The sequence below is a fragment of the Hemicordylus capensis genome, chromosome 7 (genome assembly GCF_027244095.1).
Source record: "Hemicordylus capensis ecotype Gifberg chromosome 7, rHemCap1.1.pri, whole genome shotgun sequence".
Taxonomy (NCBI): Eukaryota; Metazoa; Chordata; class Lepidosauria; order Squamata; family Cordylidae; genus Hemicordylus; species Hemicordylus capensis.
This window is the reverse complement of record NC_069663.1, coordinates 33984799-34007614: the sequence shown is the minus strand read 5'-3', so window position 1 is coordinate 34007614 and position 22816 is coordinate 33984799. Positions and strand designations below refer to the sequence as shown.

Below are 22816 nucleotides of genomic sequence, written 5' to 3'. Positions count from 1 at the left end.
TCTCCAGTATTTCTGCTTAACAGGTGAGATCCACAGGCTGTTGGGAAACATCACGCCTGCTATAGCAGGCGTTTCCAACCAGGGGTCTCCAGATCTTTGCAGTCCAACATCTGGGGACTCATGATTGGAAAGCACTGCTCTGCACCACACGTGGTCTTGGTCAGAGGCCTCTCTTCACCATCAGGGAATTTGGGGCCTCCTACTTCTCAGCACGAAGCTTCCATTTCTAGTTATTGTAGCTAACTGTTTCCGCCTGCTTGACAAGATCATTGGAGGGGGCTCTGCTCCGCATGCCGATGGTGAGATCGGCTTGGCTGTCACGCCCACGGGACAGGGCCTTCTCAGTCATTGCCCCCAGGCTTAGGAATGCTGTCAAGGCTGAAATCCGCCCCTCAGTCTCCATGACAGTTTTTTGGAAACAAGTAAAGACGTGACTCTTCACCCAGACTTTTAAATGAAAGTATTGTTTTCACTGCTGCTGCTTTGTGTTTTTATGTATTATTGCCTTTATTTATTTGTTTAACATATTTTTATACTGCCCAAAATTCACATCTCTGGGCGGTTTCCAACAAGCAACAAAGTTAAAGCATTAGTTAAAACAATGACAACAGAAAACTTAAAACAGTTGTTAAAACAAAATAAATGATATGGTAAAAGTTAAGATATTACAATTCAAATTTTAAAACAATGTTAACACTGTTAAAACAAAATTTAATTAAAAGTGTCTTTAAAGACTTTTAAAAAGTTGTCAGAGATGGGGAGGCTCTTATTTCAGCAGGGAGCACGTTCCAAAGCTTTGGGGCAGCAGCGGAGAAGGCCCGTCCCTGAGTAGCCACCAGATGAGCTGGTGGCAACTGCACCTCTCCTGATGATCTCAATGGGTTTTTTAAATGGGTTTTTAATTTTAATAGATATTTTTATATTTATATTATCTGTACTTTTGTATTTTAATTATGCATTGCTTTAATTATATTGTAAACCACTCCAAGATTATTTTAATGAAACACGGTATACAAATTGAACAAACAAATCAATAAAGAATGCTGTCTCAAGCCAATCTGGGCACCTTTTTCAAACAATCATGTGTACTGGTGGCCATGACAGCAGTCAGCAGCAAAAAGTTGTGCAGGTTAATTATGTACTGTGTGGGGCTGAGCTCTGCATATGGTCAGAGGCACAATTATTCCACCCGTTCCAGGGGTGTTCTGCACAGGTACGGGAGCTGCTGAACCCTGGCACGGAGGAGGCCCTGCTCAGTTCTGCCGCCAGGTGCTACTTACGTCTCAGCGGGGAGGGGTTTGCTTTGCTCCAGCCTTACCTTGGCGGCATTGGTCGCTGGGGCCCGATACCGATCCAGCGTGTGGAACTTCTGGTTCAACTCATGGTAGAGTTCCGAGTGGCGCTTTCGGGTGTGCATGACTTTCTTCAAAGCCCCGGACAGCGGAAGGAGAGCAAAGAAAGTCAGATGCATCACTGGAACCTCCCTAGCCACAGAGACATCATCTCAACCCCGTCCCAGCCGCACATCTATCCATTGCAATCCTAGTGGTTAAAAGCACAGTGGCTTGTGAGGCCGGCCGCGGCTGGATAGGGCTTGAAGGGGAGGCAAACTTACATGCCGCCACACCCAGCATGGTGCTGACCCCCTCAGACAGCTGCCGTGCATGTGTGGATGCTAGCTGAGCGATAGGGACAGGGCGCCCTCCCCGTAGGCTGCTAGGCTGGCCATCGCCAGTTCCCGTAGGGTGCTGGGTGGCGGTAAGCTTGCATTTGCTTCAAGGGATATCCCACGGCCCTCACCACCCCCACAGCAGGCCTCACAGGCTGCTAGTGCTTGAAGAGATCAACGGAGTTAGGAGCCCTTCCCCCCCGTTCTCTTCTTCACTCAGCCTTAAGCAAGCTCCCCAGTTCCAGTACATGAGGGCGAGTGATACAGACCAACATCTAAAAGTTTTTAGGAGGATTGCCAATGTAATTTATGGGGAAAGCTTAGTACATATAAGGGGGGGGAATTCTGGGCTAGTTCGGATGATTTCTCCCCACCTGAACCAGCCCATGTGATTCAAAAGGAGGCTACTGAGAGCGTGGACATCCTTAGCTTTTCCCCAGGTTTTTCTCCTGACATGTTCCTTTATCTCATGGGTGGCAGCCTGGTCCAAAGTACACACACACACACACACACACACACACACACACACACACACACACACACACACAATATGAGATAAAGAAACCCACTGGGAGGGTGTCAGGAAATGTAGGGAAGCCCAAAGGACGTGGGGTTCTTGGTGTGTCCCAATTTTAAGCACGTGGGCCGATGTGGGGTGTGTGGCGAGGAGAGGGGAAGATCAACCAAGTTGGCTTCATTTAAAAAAAAAACAAAAACCCGTTCTCCTAATCATAGCAGAATCCTGCAAAATAGCAAGCGTGACACAAAACCCATCCAGTTGTTTTTGAGCCATGGCTGGCCCAAGAACAAGGAAAGGGTCCTTGGGCAAAACGCAGGAGGGAGTGCAGCTGGTAGAAGACAATGGTAAGAGAGCCGAAAGCCACTTGATCGGGATGTTGCTTCTGGTGGCCCAAATGCACCGGGGGTGGCCCAAGGGATGGCAGCTCCTGCGGCAAATGCTGCCTGGCCAGCCCTTTTTCCGGGGCAGGGAGGAGGGCAGGTGGCCAGCAGCTTCCTCTTCCCTCCATGTGAGCTTTGCAAAGAGCAGAAAGAGAAGTGCTCCTGGCAAGGCTGAGACACATCCCGAAGAGCTGCTCTGATGGTGGCAATGGGGGGCTGTGCTGCTGACGCCCCTGCCAATCGGCTGCCTGAGGCAACTGCCTGGCCCGGCCTCATGGAAGGGCCGCCCTTTCCATACACACACCCTTTCAACCTGCTTGTCTCTCTGGTCAGACTGCTTTGGAAGGGTCTCCGAGCACTACAAAGCCCAGCAAAACCTGTGAACAGGGAGAAGGCGAGCGGGGCCCCCTCCCACAGCTGAGAAGCGAGGGCCTGGCTCCTCCTAGACATTACTGGATGGCAGACAGATCCAGAGTGCTTCTCCTTTCCTCAGCCGAGGGCTCCAATAGCAGGAGATTTTGTCAGGTCAACATTTACAGGCTGAAACCAGCTGATGGCAGATCTCTAAGGCCTGTTGGAACGACGCTCCCCTATCAAATCTTTCCCCATAACTGGAGGGATATTACCTCTTCCCCCATAAACCCAGCTAAAATACTCCCGTCCCCGACTCCAGCATTTTAATCAACTGCTAACAGTCTTTAGTGCCCGTTATAAAACTTGGGGGCCCGTTTCATCGGATTATGCTTAAATCAGAGCCAAGAATGTGGCTTGGGAAGAGAAATAAACCAAACTGATATGATTTTAGAAGCACGGGGAAGGGCAGTATCATCAGTATCGTTTCATGGCGAGATGCCCAAATGTGGATTGGTCGTCTGACAAGAAAGAATCTCTGGCAAAGAAAAGGCCTATTCATCTGTTGCACTGTATGCATGTCTAGATGTCTGCACACATGTTCATGCTGGTGTGCAAAGGGATGTACATGCATGCATGTTCAAAGAGAACCTGTGTGCAGGGCCCCTCAAATCCAGGGTATCTATGACAGTGCCCAAGTCAAGCATAATCTGCGAACAGTTTCACATAAGTACAGATCCATCTGTGTGCACATTGTATGCAGACTGTTCATGCGTCGAATGTAACGCGTGGGTAAGGCTATACTTTTTCTCTCCATTCACATCTGGCTCCCCCACCAAAGCCCTGATGTTATTGGCCAAAATGTGGTCTTCAGCTGCACATCTGCGGCATTTTGTGGTGGCAAGCATGAACTGTCCCCTTGGTTAAGCGGGATCCATCCTGGTTTACATTTAAATGGAAGACTACATTTGTGAGGACTGTAAGACGTTCCCCTTAGGGGATGGAGACACTTTGGGAAGAGCATCTGCATGCTTGCATGCAGAAGGTTCAAAGTTCTCTCCCTGGCATCTCCAGGATAGGGCTGAGAGAGACTCCTGCATGCAGTCTTGGAGAAGCCACTGCCAGTCTGTGTAGACAATACTGAACTAGATGGATGAATGGACTGACTCAGTAGAAGGCAGCTTCCTATGTTCCTCCTTCCAAATAGCCACAGAATGCATTGAATTTCTGAATGGCCAATGGCCAAGTGAAAATTCTATGCATTCTTATGGCACTTTGGAATCAACCAGAGCTTTTCAGTGGGCATTCCCTGTCATCCATTTCAGCACATTCCCTAGGCCTGACACATCTGCTTTGCATGCAGAAGTTCCCAAATCCTCTCTATGGCATCTCTAAGAAAGGGGAGAGATTCCTGCCTAGAACCTTGGAGAAGCCGCTGCCAGTCTGTGTAAACAATACTGAGCTAGCCGGACCAATGCCTGGCTCCGCAGAAGGCAGCTTCCTAAGTGGGACTGTATAGAGCAACAGGTATCTGTTCACCATAATCCTCCATTTGCAATTATGAGGAGTCACTCCTATGTTGAGCTTGGCCATAAGTGGAAGTGAATGTTATCAGAGGGGGAGAGGAAAGAGTCACACATGTGTGAGAAAAATTATCCCCCCTCACATGACCAGAATCTTTAGACAGGGGCACTGCAGAGGGAGAAAAGCAGAAGGAAGGAAGATGATAGAAAACTGAGTCCAGGCTGCAGTGAAAAGATGGCCCACATCTGAAGAAGGCGACTAAAGCAACTGGACTTGAACCAACAGGCAGCTTGGCAGATGGTGTGCATGACCATTTTACAAAGTGTATTGGTTTTATATCAGTTTCACTTGCATGGCTTGCCCTGCAAAGAATCCTGGGAATTGTAGTTTTGAAGAGGGCACAATTCCGAGTCCTCCCATCTTTGAAGCTACAATTCTGAGGGTGTGATGGTGAAGAGGGCGGGATTATTAAGCCAGTCTAAGCCTGCGGTGCAGATTCACTGAGATCAAGGCAGATCCAAATATCGCACCAACTCCTACTGGGCAGAGCATGAGAAGACACTCCCACACAGCCAGGGATGCCGCTGCGCTCTATCAGGGAGAGAAGAATGGGCCCAAGGGAGGGAGGGATGTCAAAGGGTTCACCTACCTCAAAGTCCAGGTCGGAGTACCGGAGCCTTTTCCTCTGGGGAGGGTGGTGTGAAGCAGAAAGAGAAAGAGAAGCAAAGAAAAAGCCATTTACTCATTTGCCCAGCAGTGTGTGGTGTGTGTGTGTGTGTGTGTGTGTGTGTGTGCGCGCACACAAGAGAGAGGTTTGTGTTCAGGTGGTGGGGCAAACCACCCAAAGAAGCAGATGAGTGTGTGGCATGGAGAGGCGAACTGTAATCAGCATGGGAGGGGGCTGGAACAGAATTTTGCCAAAGCACTCAAGGAACAGGGGGAATCTTTATGGGGACTGGGTAGGGTAAGGAGTAAAGGGTCCCAGGACATTCTGGTTTCTAACTGAACGTGTGTGTCTGTCCATCTGTGTCCCATAGAGCTTGCCCCATAGAGATGCAGAAGGCAGAACACCCCCCACCATCTGTGTCCTGATCCTGTCGTCCACAGTGGCAGTCTTCAAATGGAAACTGGGAGTGAGGGCTGCGCATCACCTGAGCGGGTGTTTTTTTAGCTCTATGATAGGGGGCACCCAAGGCATTATGGGAATGAATGGAGGGGGTTCATGTGACGCTTTAGGGAAACTGACATTTTTGACCCCCAAAGTAGCTTTTCTGCCAGATCGCCCACTTTTCCTTGAGGGGATATCACATTAAAGAGACCACTTGGACCTCCAAACAAGAACACGATCCATTATGGCTACCACCTCCCCAACGCCTCTCTGTCTGCCGTCCTGTATGCCAACATTTAATGACAACCCAGGAGCTTTTCTCCCACCCAGCCAAGCCACAATTTCCTTCCCGCCTGCAAAAAGCCATCAACAACAGTTGCATTGTGTGGTTTCACACAGAATCAGCATGTGCACATTAGCAACCCCCCACACCACCCCCATCACCCAGCGTGTCAAAGGCAGCAGTTAATTAACCGGGTTTCCCCCACAGCCAGCTTTGCCTTTCTCCATGAAAATCTGCACTGGAGGGTGGGAATCAAAAAGCTCTCTCCAGCCACAGCAATGGGGAAGCTCACAGGTCGGGGAGGCTGAGCAGATGCCATGTCTGATGAGTGGCAGAGGAAAGGCCGGGGAGCAGAGGGGAAATTGGACCCCAATGAAGCTCAGGGCTCTTACCCAGGAGGGATTACCTTGGCTGGCAGAAAAGAGCCTTCAGCTGGTGGAAGGACAGGCTCCTTCCATGATCACTACTGAAGCCACTGAGCCAGGACTATCTAGCTACTTACAGAAAGGAAAGTTTCCAACTTGTGGCATGCACATCTCCAAGGGACACAGCTATGCTGGCCTTAAACAGCTTTTCAAGCCAGGCACTCACCCAGAGGAGCCTGGGAGCTGCTGTTTTATGGGAACAGAGGAAGCTGCCCTATACTGAGTCAGACCCTTGGTCCATCTAGCTCAATACTGTCTACACAGACTGGCAGCAGCTTCTCCAAAGTGGCAGGCAGGAATCTCTCTCGGCCCTCTCTTGGAGATGATACTCTTCCTAGAGCGGCTCCATCCCCTGAGGGGAATATCTTACAGTGCTCACACATCAAGTCTCCCATTCATATACAACCATGGCAGACCCTGCTTAGGAAAGAAGTCAATTCATGCCTGTGACTACAAGACCAGCTCTCCTCTCCTAGACCAAGAAGGGGCTAGGGATCTCTAATAAAGGATTCTTAGCATCCTTTCATATTAACATTGCTGGGATTCTTTGGAAGAGCCATGACAGTTGCAGTGATATAAGTGTCTGGTGGCGACTCAGGACCGGGCTTTCTCTGTGGCTGCCCCGGGGCTTCGGAATATGCTCCCCGCTGAACTAAGAGCATCTCCTTCTCTGCTTGTTTTCAGGAAGACCCTCAAGACTTTCCTGTTTCCGCAAGCTTTTTATTTAGATTTTTTAAAAATAATTTGTTTTATATTGTTTTTATTTTGTTTTATGTGTTTTAACTTGTGATTTTTAATGTTGGAATTTGCACACTGCTTAGAGATTTACATAGGTGGTATAAAAATATGATAGATAGATAGATAGATAGATAGATAGATAGATAGATAGATAGATAGATCTGTCACGCAGAGAGAGAGCTATGCTGCTGTTGATACATTGCAACCATCTGTTGCAGTGATTCATGGGCAGCCACCTCTTTTGTGGAACCCATATTCACACCCAAGCATCCACCTGGATTTCTGCACATGCAGAGTGGTACAGGTTGAGTATCTCTTATCCAGACATCCGAAATCCGGAATGCTCCAAAATCCACACCGTAACAAAAACAAAAAACAAAACGCCTCATCTCACTCGCTCGCAGATTCCCAATTTTGCTGCTTTTAAACATGCAGTCAAAACTTTCTTATTTCAGAAGGCTGTTAGTGACGGGTTTTGTCTGTAATTCTCCCTAGTTGCGGCTCTGTTTGAATGTGAAGCTTTTTAATGTTTTTGATGTTCTTGCTTTGGCGCTAGGGGGAAAAGGGAAAGCCTCGCCTCCACTCCCTGCTCAGTTTTGTGCCTGCTCTGTTGGTGTCTGTTTTGGCGCTCTGGATCCCATGCCCAAGATATCTCATTATTCAAATATTCCGAAATCTGGAAAAATCCGAAATCTGGAACACTTCTGGTCCCAAGCAGTCCGGATAAGGGATACTCAACCTGGTACATGCTTTGATATCTATGCAGATGTAGAGTTCTATGCACACCTCTAACATTGCTGAAGCACACGGGGGTCTTAATTTGCCTGCTCAAACAAGCACACAGGCGTGTGCACAGAGCCAACTGTGTGGTCAGCAGACTCATATGGAGACACTCTTCCTGGATCATACTATTTCAGATTGCTGGCAGGGGATCATGTGTGTGTTTATTCCCTTGTATTAAAAAGTAAAAATGAAAAAGAAACAAAATCCCACCCCTGTGCATACAAAACACTGGCAAGCTTGAGAGAAGGCTCAGCTGAATCCTTTCCCCCTAATTTGCTAGATTTTGATGTGACGGCAGGAGGTTTTCGTTGGGTGGAGAGCCCTTCCAACATGGAAACGCTTGCCTGCAGTCTGAAGTGGTGTGGTCCACAAGGGCTGGGCCAATGAGGTTGCCAACTGGCTAGCCTGGACTCTTCCCAGAACATCTTAAAGCGTAGGGCGCCTGCGGCAGTGAAGCCAAGGCACAGACAGGGCAGGCATCAGCCTGGGAGGAAGGAGCCAGAGAGGGCTGTGCAGGACAGAGAGGCAGGCTTAGGACACCCTGGTGGGAAAGGCTGCAGGGGGTCATTCCATGTTTGAAGGGAGCCGGCACTGGACTGCAAGAGGTGCTGAACCCAGCCAGCTCTCAGATAAGCATATCTCATCAGGGCATTTCTCCTGCCTCAGGTGTCCTCCTGAAGCCACCGAATGGCGCAGCGGGGAAATGACTGGCCCAGCAAGCAAGAGGTTGCCGGTTCGAATCCCTGCTGGTATATTTCCCAAACTATGGAAAACACCTGTATCGTGCAGCAACAATACATGAAGGTGCTGAAAGGCATCATCTCATACTGTGTGGAGGCAATGGTCAACCCCTCCTGTTTTCTCCCAAAAGAAAACCACATGGCTCTGTGGGCGCCAGGAGTTGACACCAACTCGAGGGCATAACGTTACCTTTAGGTGTTGTCCTACAGCCAAATAGCAGGAAGTTTTGCTGTTTTAATATATTTTTCCAGATCCTCCAACTGGAACTCGAGGGACTACCCAACTAAAGGAGCCATTTGGATCCAAAGGCCAGAGAACCACCCAAGACACGCACCATCTTCTTCTCCGCCCCTCCCTTTCCCATCTTGTATGTTGAGCTCTTGGGACATTCCAAAGCCAATGAGTGAGAAGCAGGAGCAGCTTGTCCTAATGAGGGTGTGTGTGTGTGTGTATGCGCCTTCCTGGAGCTCTGCTTGCTCCTCTCTCTCCCACTTTGCCTTGAGGGTAATGAGAGCCGTGCTGCCTGCAGGCTGGCCATTTGCCAGGAGTGGGGCTCTCATTAATGCTGGGGTGGGGGTTGACTGCACAGCTCTAGCCAATGCTGGGGCATGCAAGAGAGAGGAGAAATGGAGCTCCAGGAAGGAGAGGCAGCTGTGCCTCTTTTGGTGTCCCCCCCACTCATTAGGACCTGCTGCTCCTGCTCAAAGGGAGAGAAAAGGATGGCAGCCAGCCACTATCTGCCAAGAGTACATAGGAACATAGGAAGCTGCCATATACAGTCAGACCATTGGTCTATCTCGCTCAGTATTGTCTTCACAGACTGGCAGCGGCTACTCCAAGGTTGCAGGCAGGAATCTCTCTCAGCCCTATCTTGGAGATGCTTCCAGGGAGGGAACTTGGAACCTTCTGCTCTTCCCAGAGCGGCTCCATCCCCTGAGGGGAATCTCTTCCAGCGCTCACACTTTAGTCTCCCATTCATATGCACCTGCTTAGGTCATGTTTGCGACCACCAGACCAGCTCTCCTCTCCTGGTTCAATCCCTGGCAGCAGCATCTCCAGGTAGGACTGGGAGAGACTCCTGCCAGAAATCTGGGAGAGTGGCTGCCAGCCAGAGTAGGCAACACTGCTCTAGATGACCCAGTGGTCTGACTCCGTATACGGCAGCTTCCTGCGCACACCGAAGCCCGTGCAAGCTGACTCTCGCTCTTACCTCCAGGGAGCCCACTTTCATGGTGGATCCGGGCACTGTGCGTGGCATGGTGCGGCTACGCTCCGTCAGCTCCGAGGCCAGGATCTGCCGCACCGTGGGGTGCTGTTTGAACTGGAGGCCGTACGGATGCTTGACCGTCCCATAGGGCTGGTTCAAGTTCACGTTGATGTGGTCCACGGAGGCAAAGCTGGGGTAGGACTCGGCCTCCACTGCGTGGCGGCCCTTCGCCAGGCCCGGTGCCTCGTCCAGCTTGATGTTGAGCTTGCCCTCCTCCCTGGCGAAGGGCTTAAGGCTCACGGTCCTCCGGGGCAGCACCATGTAGTTGCTCTCCAGGGTGGCCTCTTGCGGACGCAGCCAGCCGTACTCCAATTGCCGCAGGTTGCTCTCGCCGCACAGGTAGACCGGCCCCCGCATGGCGTCCAGGTTGATGTCCTTCTTGGCCGGGGGGTCGCTGAGTTCGTTCAGCCCTTTCACCACATTATGCGTCATTTTGGGCACCTGGACGAGGATGGAGGTGGGCGGGATATTCCCAGGGAGGGTGGAGAAGCCCAGGCCGCCCTCGGAGCTGGTGTTGAGCTTCGGATCTTCGTCCCCATCCAGGGAGATGCGCGACAAGGTGCTCGTGATGGTGGCTGGGTTGCAGGTGTTGACCTCTTTGAAGAGGACTGGGAGGGAAGAGGGCAGTCCAATGGAAGGTGCAGTAACAGGTCTCGAGATGGACCAAGGGGGTGTGTGTGTGTGTGTGTGTGTGTGTGTGTGTGTGTGTCCCTGCTCTGTGGGAGCTCCTCGTCTTATGGGGGAGGGGAGCATGCAGACACCCTTCCGTGGGGATCCATCCCAGTGTTTAAACTTATGGGGTGGGAATGCCAGTCGCTGGACTGGGTCACCAGAGAGAGAGATAGGTGAGGCTCTTCCAAGCACCTGGACACCTAGGTGGGTCAGAGAGACCCGAGGTGAGGCTGGGATGGGCCCGCGCATGTTTCTCTACACATGCAAAGTGTGAATATGTATATTTTTAATGATGCTGGTCTGGGACGGTTCTATCTACATGTGCAAAGTATACACACTTGAGATTTTTAGGGTGGGAAGCCACCTAATGGCGCAGTGGGGAAATGATGTGACTAGTAAGCAGAAGGTTGCTGGTTCGAATCCCCGCTGGTGTGTTTCCCAGACTATGGGAAGCATTTCTATCGGGCAGCAGCGATATAGGAAGATGCTGAAAGGCATCATCTCATACTGCGCAGGAGGAGGCAATGGTCAACCCCTCCTATATTCTACCAAAGACAACCTCAGGGCTCTGTGGGCGCCAGGAGTCGGCACTGACTCGTCAGCACACTTGACCTTGACCTTTATGGGGCATGACATGTAGGGAGAAGCGAGCGTCTGGTGGCCAGCTGTAAGTATAGGATGTTGGTGAGGAGTGTGCCTGGGAGACTCATTAGCCGGAACCTGAGAATTCCCGGGACCAGCAGCTGGCCCCGCTTGCATCCTGACCCAACCCCACTTCCTGCAGTGTGTGCTGCCTTGGGGCCCAAGAACGGGTGGCTGGGATTAGTCTCATCAGCCACAAAACTCCTGATCCCCACCTCACTGGGACTCAAGTTCTGTAATGTCCTGGCAAATAACTTTAATAGGCTCCACCCCGATTGGACCCACAGGTTGTGGCCACTGGACTGACCCAGCCCTCCCTTCCACTAACCCAAGCAGGTGTCAGGAACAGAAGGAGATGGCCTCACCTGTCTGACACGCCAGGTCAACATCCTTTTCAAAATCTGTCTATAAAAACACAGGAAGAGGGGGAGAAAGGCAGAGAGAGAGAGAGAGAAAGAGAGAGAGACCAGCGAGAGAGATAGAGAGAGGAGAAATGAATGCATCGTGGGTAGCAAATTAAGTTCAATTATATTAATCAATTTAGCTGCCCCCCTCCCACTAATGAGACAAACGTTCTGGCAGGAAGGGCGTGCTTTTTGAACTTTTAATTTTTTAAAAAATGACCAACGGCAGGAAAATAAACCCACATTCAAATGGCTCCATTGTGCATGCCCAATTATATCCAATATGGCGGCACCAAAATGGATGACTGCTTGAACATGGACACAGGCAGGTTGTGTGCGTGCTCAAGTATCTCAGAAATGGCCTTGCCCATTTCCAAAATGGCAGTGCCAACATCTTGACGTGAGAGTGGCCATCTTGGATCTACCCAGGGCTGCTCAGTGCAGTGCCCTTCACTGCAAGGCCTGGGGGGCCAGCAAAGGCTGACTGCAAACAGAAGGGTTATGGAGGAGCCATGAGTACTGCCTCCTCCTGGAGCTCAGGCTGGTCCTGATCCAAAGCAGTGCTTCAGCTGGCCTCCTTAGGAACCCCTGGTAAGGGAGGGAGGCCCCACACAGTCAGGTGAACACTTCATCTCCACAGTCAGAGTTTAGCCTTGTCCCGGCATCATCGCTGCTCCTGGGATCCCAGGGGCAATGGAGGGGGCTCTAGGGCCAGGACAGGAGCCTTTGTGGGTCCTCAGTGGTGTTCTAAGGGGGAAAACAGCAGGAGGGGCAACAAACTCTGTAGGATCTAAGGGGATTTCATTGGGGCCATGCTCATCCTCCCCCCGCCCCGAGAGGGAGTCCTCTGGGTTGGAGTCTGGATCATCGGCACTCCCCCAGTCTCACAAATAGGGAAAGCAGGCTGTCCGAGCTGGGCTGCAATGGTGCGGTCCAACTGGTCTAGCTGTGCTCCTAGGACACATGTTGCCTGCTGCCCCCTTCACTTCCTGACCGCCAGCCACAGCATGGGCCCCACACTCACTCACCATGATCTGGACTTGCCCATTCTTGCACGAGTCGGGAGAGTTCTCATTCTCGTCGCTCTTGCACACTCCGATCTGACACTTGACCACGTCTTGCACCTGGGAGAAGCAGGGGACCTTATGATAACTGACGGTAACCTTCGGGTAACCGTCTAGTTGCCCACCTCCTCCCTTGCTAACTCATGATGTCCCACCCTATTTTCCACACCGGGATTACAGAAGACCAAGCCCCACCTGAGTTCATGGGGCAGATCTTTGCCAGATTACATTATAATTATTTCTGGTTTACACAGACAGGTGTTATTGACTGGTTTGTTTTATCCAGACATCGAGTCCTTCCCAAGGACCTGGGACGGCTGAATTTTATTATCAATATTGTTGCTATTATTATAGATATTGTTGCAAAATATAGGCTGTTCCCAGTAAAGTTGCTTTTTGTAATTGGCTGATGGTGATTTCTGTGGCCCCTATGGTGTTGAGGTGCTCTTTAAGTTGTTTTGGAATTGCACCAAGGGCATATTATTAATTACTGTTAATAATTCGATTTCTATAACACCCTTCCAAAAAATGGCTCAAGGAGGTTTACACAGAGAAATAATAAACAAATAAGATGGCTCCCTGTCCCCAAAGGGCTCACAATCTAAAAATAAACATAAGACAGACACCAGCAATAGTCACTGGAGGTCCTGTGCTGGGGGTGGAGAGGGCCAGTTACTCTCCCCCTGCTAAATAAAGAGAATCACCATGTTCAAAGGTGCCTCTTTGCCCAGTTAGCAGGGGTGATGTGGAGATTTGGTGCCTCTCTTCAAAAAGTGCTGGACCCAACATGTAGCTCATCTGGCAGCAGAGAGGAATGGGAGAGGGGGTGCTCAGGGGCTTGTAGGCCAAAGACTGAAATGTACTAGCTTTCTGTTAGATGTGTGCACTCGGGGGAAAACATTCTGATTCTTTTCTTCTTTTTTCATTTGGTCATTATTTTAAGTCATATTCATTTAAAAAAAAATTGTAGGAAAGAAGGGCAAATCTTGCTTTTTACTCCAATACACAGCTGCCTCCTCATTACAGGATGTTTATTACCCATATACCCCAAAGTGCAACTGCCTCATCTGGTGCCTTCTCCGTGGTGGCCCCTGGACTTTGGAATGCGCACTCTGTTGAAATAAGAATCTCCCTATCTCTGGAAACTTTTCAAAAGGCATTGAAGACGCATTTATTCACCCAGGCTTTTAATCAGATTTATGGTTTTAATTTTTAATGTTGGTTTTAAATGATTTTAATGTTTAAATGATTTTAATTGTTTTAATGTTTTAAATGATTTTAATTGTAAACTGTCCAGAGATGCCAGTTTTGGGTGGTATAAAAATATGATAAATAAAATAAAATAAAATAAAATAAATTTATTTAAAACCCACACTGCTTCACAACCATGCTGCATCACAGGGCACAGGGGTCCCAAAGATAGCCTCCGGAAGAAGGTGCTTCTGTGCTGCACCTCCTGCTGGGAGCTACAGTCATTCTGGGGCCCAAGAATTGGTCGCTGGGATTAGCCTCATCAACCACGAAACTGATCCCCACCCCAACGGGACTCAAGTTCTGTAATGTCCTGGTAAATAACATTGATTGACTGTACCCGAGATGCAGGTTTTGGGTAGTCTATAAATATGTCAAATGAAATAAATACATGCATACATAAAGTACGATTTACTTTCTCCCTACAAAATAGAAAAACAAAAGCAAAACGGAATGGCAACGAATAGGGTTCCAAAAGCAGATATCCTTCCGTCCAGTGGCAAGTGTGCGTCAACATCAAGTATTACTAAGAATATTTCTATACCGCTTTTCAACAAAAAGGTTCTCGAGTGCTTTACGCAGCAAAAGAAGTGAGAGGATGGTTCCTGGCCCAGAAGGACTCATAATCTAAAACCAAAAGGGCTCAAGGGAGACAGCAACAAAAGGACACTGGAAAAGACGCAACACTAGGATGGAGAAAGGCAATTGCTCGCCCCTACGAAACACCAGAGAGCCCGCACTTAAGTCAGGGGTGGGCAATCCTGCCCCCCCCCAGCTGTTGGTGAACTCCAGTCACCCGCAGCCACAATATACAGCTGGGGGGCCAGGACTGCCCACCCCTGACTTAAGAGTTAGTTGCCTCTTTGACCAGTTAGTCCAAAATTTAACTGCACAAAGGAATGCACAGATCTCTTTTCAGCAGTGCAGGGACCAGCATCTACTGACCTCAGGGGCCAAATCTGGCCCCTTGAGGGATACTAGGGGTGGCCCTTTATGAGGCAAGCAGAGGCACTGGCCGCAGGTGGCAGAATGCTGGGGCACCCGCAGGGTTGTAGGATGCCCCCTGCCACGGTCATCGGAGCAGCTCCCTGGGACCCTTCCAAACTTTGGTCAGGCGCCTTTCAAACCCTTGCAGACCCTTCGAAACGTTGCAAGGAGTACCTCTCCCCGCACTCTTTGCAAAGACTGCCAGAGGCGAAGGGGAGGCAGCTGGCACACATCCCTCTCCCCTGACTACTGGGCCACTTCCAACATTTGCAAGGGCTGGTTTCGCAAGGGGGCTGGCCCCACCATGGCTGAGGCACTGCAGCACTTTGGGCCATCCCAAGGCTTGTACAGAGGCCAGAGTGCATGCAGGTAGGCAGCAGTGGTCATAGATGTGGGACTCGGGGGGGGGGGCGGGGGGCAGCAGGACTTCCTTGCCTGCCGCCCTGAAGATTCTCCTTCATATAGGGCCAAGGGTTAGGGGGAATTCCCTGGTGTGTGTGTGTGTATTTGAAGGGGGGGGCAAATTCTGGCCAGGAATGGGTCCCCTTCCGTGGCTGTCTCCAGTTCTGCAACAACACATTTCTCACGGCTGTCAATGCTTTTACCTTGAGAGTATTTATGAGGCATTATGCCAGCCTCCAGCCACGCCACCCCGGCCTTTTGTTTATTAGCCTGTATAAATTCTGACTTCTCAGCTTAGCGGGCCTAAAACACACCGGCCGTCCCGGACGACCTTCTCAGCACCTTAACATCAGATTTAATGGCGCTAAGCTACTGATTTTGCAGCAAGGACGCGGCCGTTACAGCCACCCCCTGCTCCTGACAGGAGAGTGAGCGATGTGGGGAGCAGCTGCGGGCAGCGATGGGTGCTGCCCGCCCCACTTCCGCCCACCGGTGGTTTATGTTTATGGAGCAGTCACTTGCCGCCCCTCGTGGGAAGACAAATGGGGCATTGGAGGGGAGCTCCGGCCTCCGGAGCAGAGATGGATGAGATCGGAAGGAGAAGGTTGTCTCCAGGTAGACGGGAGGAAATGTAGCCAAATCCCTGCCCACGTCCCAGACGGCCATTAATTGGATTGATTGATTTAGAACGGGAGGAAACGCTGGGAGTGCAGCGTGGCAAATGCTGTTGTAAATAGTTGGGGGCATAAATTTCTTCACGGCCCTCCCTCCTTCTCGGAGTCCCCTCTCGAAGGCTAGCTGAGTTGCTACATCCAGCATGCCACTGCCCCCACTGCAACGGGCCGGGGGGGGGCATCAAAGGAGGCACAGCAGCCTCCTTCCCGGAGCTCTGTTGGCTCCTCCCTCTCACCCTTCCCACTGCTTGCTGACTGCAGGGTGGCTGTTCATCAGGTCAAGCGGTGCTGTTAAGCCGATGAATGGCCAACCTGCAGGCAGCATGGCTCTCGTTAACGCTGGGGCAGGGGAGAGAGGAACACACGGAGCTCCGGAAAGAGGCGCCCTCCTGGCTCTTAAGGATGAGCTGGCTCCTGCCCATAATGTATAGGACAGTCTTTTGCAAGTGTTTCTGAATTAAAACTGGAAGTATGCTTCACGCTTCCAGCCCAGGACGCTTAACTTGGAGCATGCAAGGGTAAGAATTGCCCATCCCTGGAGGAGCTCAACTCCTGTGTTTCTACACAAGTCACTGAGCTGGGCATGCCTCCCGACTGGAAAGTGATGAGCCCGGGGCAGTGACTCATGCGTGGAGGCAATCAGCAGCCTTCTGTGAAGAGGATCATTCTACGACACGGGGAGTGCCTGGATGATCGAATCGCATCCAAGGCACTCAGGAGAATTATCTACCCTCTGGTGGGCGGCGGATCAGGAGGAGGCAAGCTGAGAGCAGGGCATCGCCCAGGGACACAATGGAAAGCCTCCTCTATTGGTGAGGGCTCGGGGGTTTCAGAACTTTAATTCGTGAAGTATTTTCGTTCTTGCAGACAGGTAGCCCCCATGCTCCGTGGTCCCGCAACCCTTAGTTTTGTGTAGCTCTTGTCAGGCCACGTGCACCCAGCCTTGTTAGTAATAGTTCAGATTCACCTATCCGTGGTTCCTAGGTGGCTGGCCTCTGAGGTCATTTCTGGCCACATTTTTGCTGATCGGAGCCAGATTGTGGCTCTTCCATAAAAGTTTTTTTAAAATTCCTTGCAATTTTTCATGGAAAATTGGCACAATTGCTGGACAGCTGGAGACCTGGAGAACATGGTATGTTACTTCCTTTCTCTTATTTCTGCCTCTTTTTTTGCCCTCCACGAACCTAACCCCCCCACAATTCCCATTCACTCAAGGTCTTGTTATCCATGTTTTCGTTATGCAATTGTAGGCGGGACTGGAAGCCCCACGGATAAGGAGGGACACCTGCATTTGTCATGCTAGCTCTTGCAGCAAACAGCTTGGGAATCATTCCGCTGATAGCGTTTGCCTTTTATTCGCCAGGCTTCAAACTGCTCTGTCCCTGGGCTTTTCTCTGCAGTCTGTGCCCTTCCTCCTATCGAGAAATGCAAAGATGGTCTGGGAAGGGTGCTGTCCAGATCAGAGTGTCCCTGCTGCGCTTGCAACACTATCATCGCAAGTGCACTGAGGCGTAGAAGCCTTGCCAATTTGTAATTAATTCGTGGGGGAAACCATAGGATTCATGTTCAGCCGCCAGTTAAATTAATCTGTTTCCCCGCTTGCTGAATTCAGAATTGGTGCCCCTGGCTGACCTAGGAGAGAGCAGCAGCAGGGATATGTCCCCCATGCCAAACCACCCAGCGATCTGTGCCCGGTGCCCACCTCTCTGCGCAGAAAGCAGTGGACAGTGATGATGACGAAGCCCTGGACCGAGTTGAAGACGGCGAAGAGGACCTGGAAGAGGATGGAGCGCCGGTCGGTCATGGCGAGCACGGCCGACATCCAGGTGAGCGCCAGCAAGGGCAGGACCACGCAGGAGCTCCACAGCGATGCCCTGGGAGGGGGGTGGGAGGGGAGAAGGTGAGAGAGACAGGCGCAGGAGCCAATCACAAAAGGAGAGGGGGGCTTCGAGGAGGCGGGGAGAGCACAAAGGGGGCCACCCATGCCACTGCACAAGGGCTCTTTGTGTCCAATCGGTTGGTGTCCAGAGGAACCCGGATGGCTGGCAGGGAAGGGCAGGCAAGGCTCAGTGCTGGTGAACGAGGGCCCTGGGGACAAAGATCGGTTCAGCCCACCTCCCCGCCCCCGGTGCTTAAATTTTTAGAAAGGGATGCGGAGGCTCCGATCCATCACGCGACACCACACCCTAAAGCTGGCGAGGGAAAGGCACTCTGCACTTGCTCAGAGGCATTTCCATCCATTCCTGCTGCACGCTTTGGCCCAAATCTGGTGGATTCCGATGGCCTCTGTCCAAGAGGGTGAGAAGCAAGGCCCCCATTCTGCACACCCTGCTCCTTCTCTTCCCTATTCCAAATCTGTCTTTCTTCAACAGTCCCTTGCCTGAGCCCCACTAAGTATGTTTTTGCTGCCTCTCCTCAGCTGGTTCCCCATCCCTCCCAGCTTCCAATTTTCTGCTCACTCTGATGTACGACTGCATTGCTTTTGCCTTATACATGCTAAACAGACAGTCAAACAAGCTTGCAACCCTGGGATGGGATTCCTGGTTCTTCCTGCATCTCTGTTCTGAGGGGGAAAACCCTCAAAAATGTCCTGCACACAGAACTTAGAACAAAGTATGTCTTGTGAAACCCTGCCTAGAACAGCACTGAATTAAAATGCCCAAGAATTCACATTTCCTACAGTTCATGTCTGCTGTCACCTTTTGGGGGGGGGGCAGTTTCTCTTTTTGCCTTTCAAATAAATATCATCTATATTCCTGTTTGTTTAAATAAATCCACTTATTAATTGCATCATGTACCATGTCCATTTACCCTCGGCCTTCCCACGCTGTCCTGGGTCACGTTATCAACGCTTCCCCAGGATAAAATTAGGGTTTTGTTCTTCTTTTTAGAAGGTGAGTTTAATATGTTGTTTTGGCTGCTTGGACAGCCAGATGGTGTAAATTTACTGAGGTTTTTGTAGGTTTGGGGCTCCATGGGAGTCTAGAATGGGGAAAGGTAGGCTAGGAAATTAAGGAACATCTTTGTGCTCCCTTAAAGGTAAAGTTGCGTCGTCAAATCAGTGTCGTCTCGACAGCGACCACAGAGCCCTGTGGTTTTCTTTGTAGAATATAGGAGGGGTTGACCATGGCCTGCGCAGTATGAGATGATGCCTATCAGCACCTTCCTATATCGCTGCTGCCCGATAGAGGTGTTTATACCAGTGGGGATTTGAACTGGCAACCTCTTGCTTGCCAGGCAAGTTACTTCCCCACTGCGCCATTAGGTGCCCCCTTATCCCTCATCCTTATCCTGTGTTGCATTCTCTTCCTAGATGGGTCCTAATTGTTTTCCAGACCCCTAATAGTCAGGGGTTCTGGAAAGCAAGCTTTATACACATGCCCAGTTGAAGGAGCTGGGCATGTGTAGCCTGGAGAAAGGGAAGACTGGGGGGGGGGGCATGACAGCACTCTCTGAATGCCTGAAAGGCTGTTGGGTAGAAGGTTTTGCTGCCTCAGAAGGCAGGACCAATGTAATGTGCTTCCCTTACAGGAGAGTAGATTTTGGTTGAACATTAAGAGAAGTGTTTGACTGCTAAGAGCAGTACAAGGGAACCAGCTGCTCGGGAGATGATGAGCTCCAGCTTGCAGGATGGCTTCAAGCAGAGACCAGACAGGCACTGGTTGGGGATGCTCTAATTCTGGATTTTCTGCACTAAGCGGGGTGTGTGTGGACTAGATGACCTCTAAGAACCCCCTCCAATGCTAGGATCCCATACTGCTGTCGTCTTTTCAAAGTGGGGAGAAATGAAGAGGCAACATTTTTCTAAGCTGAAGATGTGGCTGAAATATCTGCTTCGATCCATAAATGTCAAGACAGCTCCAGCAAAGAAGCCCCACCCCCACCCCTGCACACTCTTAATTAATCTGGTTGCATTTTTAAGGGGTGGTGGGATGAGAGCAACGTCAGAGAAACCCCTTTCAGCTCCAGCGCTTCAACTCAACGTGAGTCGCCATCTTTGCCTTCCCAAGGACACAAATGATAATGAAAAACTTTCCTGGGCAGGATGGATTCCTCTGTCTGCATCTCGGTCGTCCTCAAGCAGAAAGCGAAAGAGAGGCAGAAAGGGGGAGGGAAGGAAGGCTGGAGCTTATGCATGCGATTAATTAGATCTAACTATCTTTTAATTTTAATGTTTCCTCTCGCGCTACGCTCGGCTGTTATATGCTCATTAAAGCAAATGCAAGGAAACACAGAGAACATTCCTGGCAATTTAAGTGGGGACTCACACAGTGGGACCCAGTGTGGCTTTCGCCCCATTGCCAAACATAATTCGAGGGTTTGTTTCCTTTACAGCAGGGGGTTCCCAAGCTTGGGTTCCCAGCTAATCCCCTAGCCACAATGGCTGGGGATGATGGGAGTTGTAGTCCAACATCGTCTAGGAACACAAGCTTGAAAACCCCTGCAGTGAAGCATCTTCTCCTTTGGACAGCGGAGAATGTTTATGTCAACACTGACAGTCTTAATTCTGTTCTCACAAGGAAGGGTAATGCACTGGGAAGTTCTCCTGCACAAGACCCATTAAAACATATGGGAACTGGATTGTTGCCATTATGGGAAGCCAGTGAGGCACAGTGTCAAACTACGACTGGGGGTCTTGGGTTCCAATCTCCCTTCACATATGAAACTTTGTGGGGGCTCAAGGGCCAGCTACTGTCTCTCAGCCCAACCTTCCTTGCAAGGCTGTTAAGAGGGTAAAATGGGGCGTGGGGAGAGATCCACAAACACTGCTCTGAGCTTGCTGGAGAAAAGCCAAGATTATTATTATTTTTTTAAAAGGGGGGGCCTCTTTGCTGGAAGTTTTCAAACAGGCTGGACAACGATTTGGCAGGGATGCTGTTGTAGACTAAAAGACCTTCAAGGTCCCTTAAAACTCTGGTTCTAAGGAAGCTGCCAATGAGGCCTAACTTTAGAGGTAGCACTAATCCATTTGCAAGAGAAAAACGGAACTCTCCTGTGGCCCCAGGCTGGATGGGGGAAGCAAGTATGTTTTCTGCCCCACTGCCAAAATAATCCCTATCTCAAGCAATTCACACACCAGAGCTCTTTTTAAGGGCTTCTTCAGCAAGGAGGTTTTTACTGTCTTTAAACATTAAATCCACTCCCCCCCCCCCCGTAAGCCACAGCAGCCTTGATTCCCTGCCCATCTCCCCGGATGTCGTCAGCAAGAGAGCCGGGAGCAGAATTGTAACTGATGGCGGAGTGAGTACAGCCTGAGGGCCTTGCAGGTAGCAAATGTGTCCTGCAGCTGGGAGCAGAAGCCTCTCTGTTGACGGATGGCAGAAGGGGCAGAGCAGTTACTATGCATCCTAGGATGCCAACGCCTTTCCAAGAGCAAAGGCTGGCCCATACAGAAGGCCAAGTCAAGCAGATCTGGGGGCCCCTAAAAGGGCACCTTATGCCACCTAATGGCGCAGTGGGGAAATGACTTGACTAGCAAACCAGAGGCTGCTGGTTCGAATCCCAGCTGGTATGTTCCCCAGACTATGGGAAACACCTATATCGGGGAGCAGTGATATAGGACGGTGCTGAAAGGCATCATCTCAGACTGCCCAGGAGGAGGCAATGGGAAACCCCTCCTGTATCCTACCAAAGACAACCACAGGGCTCTGTGGTCGCCAGGAGTTGACACCGACTTGACAGCACACTTTTAAAGGGCACCTTAGGGTTTCAAAAGCACTTGCAGATGTATTTTTGAAAGCTAGGCAACGGATTAAAGAATTGCCCGTTTTCTGCCCTTTTATTGACAAAAGTATTTTGACAGTTGCGTGAGGGCAGAAGCTGAGACACAAAATCCATCTCACTCCTCTAGAATGTGTGGGCTCACTGGTTCACGTACACATTTTTGGCAGTGCTGGAAAGCACCTCCTTTCGGGATGATTTTTCAGCAAGGAAATGCTTGCTTAGTTGTTTCAATTGTCTTCCCGAAGGACTGCCTTCTCTAGCATCAGGCAGCTACCGTGTCATGATTTCATCATTCCCTTTGTTACACGACCCCTGATTTTGTGGGGTAACCCATGGGACTAATCCGTGAAGAGAGAAGCAGAAGCCATTGGTGGTGGGTACAGAACTGAAAGAACAGCAGCCTGAAGAAACTATGGGTAGCATCCAGTGACTCATGACTAAGCAACACTGAAATCTATGTTAGTCATGACTAACTTACGTCCTATTAATTTCAGTGGACCTTAGTGCTAACTAGCTTAATCAACAGCAACAATGAATATTTACATACTACTTTTCAACAGAAGTTCCCAAAGCAGTTTACATTGAGAAATAAAAATAAATAAAAATGGCTCCCTGTCCCCAAAGGGCTCACAATCTGAAAAAGAAACATAAGATAGACCCCAGCAACAGCCACTGGACGGATGCTGTGCTGGGGCTGGATAGGGCCAGTTGCTCTCCCGCTGCTCAATAAAGAGAATCGCCACTTTTAAAAGGTGCCTCTTTGCTCAGTTAGCAGGGGACTCTTGAATCTGAATTCTTGTCTATAGCACCAAATAGAATATAAGAAAATGATATATTCAGATATATACATATTTGCACAGGTTTGGTTGTGCTTTTTTGTGGGGTGGGGAATTTCCACCCTTATATAAATGGCTATTTTCAGCTCCAGAATGAGATGGGGTTTCCACCAAGGCAGGGATCAGAGAGAGACACAGATCTTGGACAGCTCCAAAGCGGAAGGGGATCAGCACCTCGGCTAGCTCCAAGCAGAAACCCACAAGAGCTGGGTCTAGCTCTAGCCCAGGGCTGCACAACTTCGGCCCTCCTGCAGATGTGGGACTACAGCTCCTATCATCCCTGACTAATCGCCACTGTGCTAGGGACTATGGGAGTTGTAGTCCAAAAACAGATGAAGGGCCAAAGTTGTGCAGCCTGGTCTAGCCACATA

At 50.2% G+C, this 22816-nt stretch overlaps 1 protein-coding gene across 9 annotated transcripts in view; it reads right to left on the bottom strand.

Annotated features, from left to right (window-relative positions):
* The window catches only part of ADGRB2 (adhesion G protein-coupled receptor B2), a 190123-nt gene that overhangs the window by 2387 nt on the left and 164920 nt on the right, over window positions 1-22816 (bottom strand). For 4 of the 9 annotated variants that reach the window (XM_053267535.1, XM_053267527.1, XM_053267531.1 and 1 more), the window contains 6 exons: window positions 17588-17759; window positions 12536-12631; window positions 11469-11508; window positions 9733-10397; window positions 5095-5129; window positions 1319-1439 (listed from right to left, as the gene is read on the bottom strand). In XM_053267535.1, the coding sequence (XP_053123510.1) occupies window positions 1319-1439; window positions 5095-5129; window positions 9733-10397; window positions 11469-11508; window positions 12536-12631; window positions 17588-17759 (1129 nt within the window). Of the gene's footprint in view, window positions 1-1318; window positions 1440-5093; window positions 5130-9732; window positions 10398-11468; window positions 11509-12535; window positions 12632-17587; window positions 17760-22816 lie in introns of those variants that run through there. The other 5 variants (XM_053267528.1, XM_053267529.1, XM_053267532.1 and 2 more) reach the window with 3 other exon arrangements.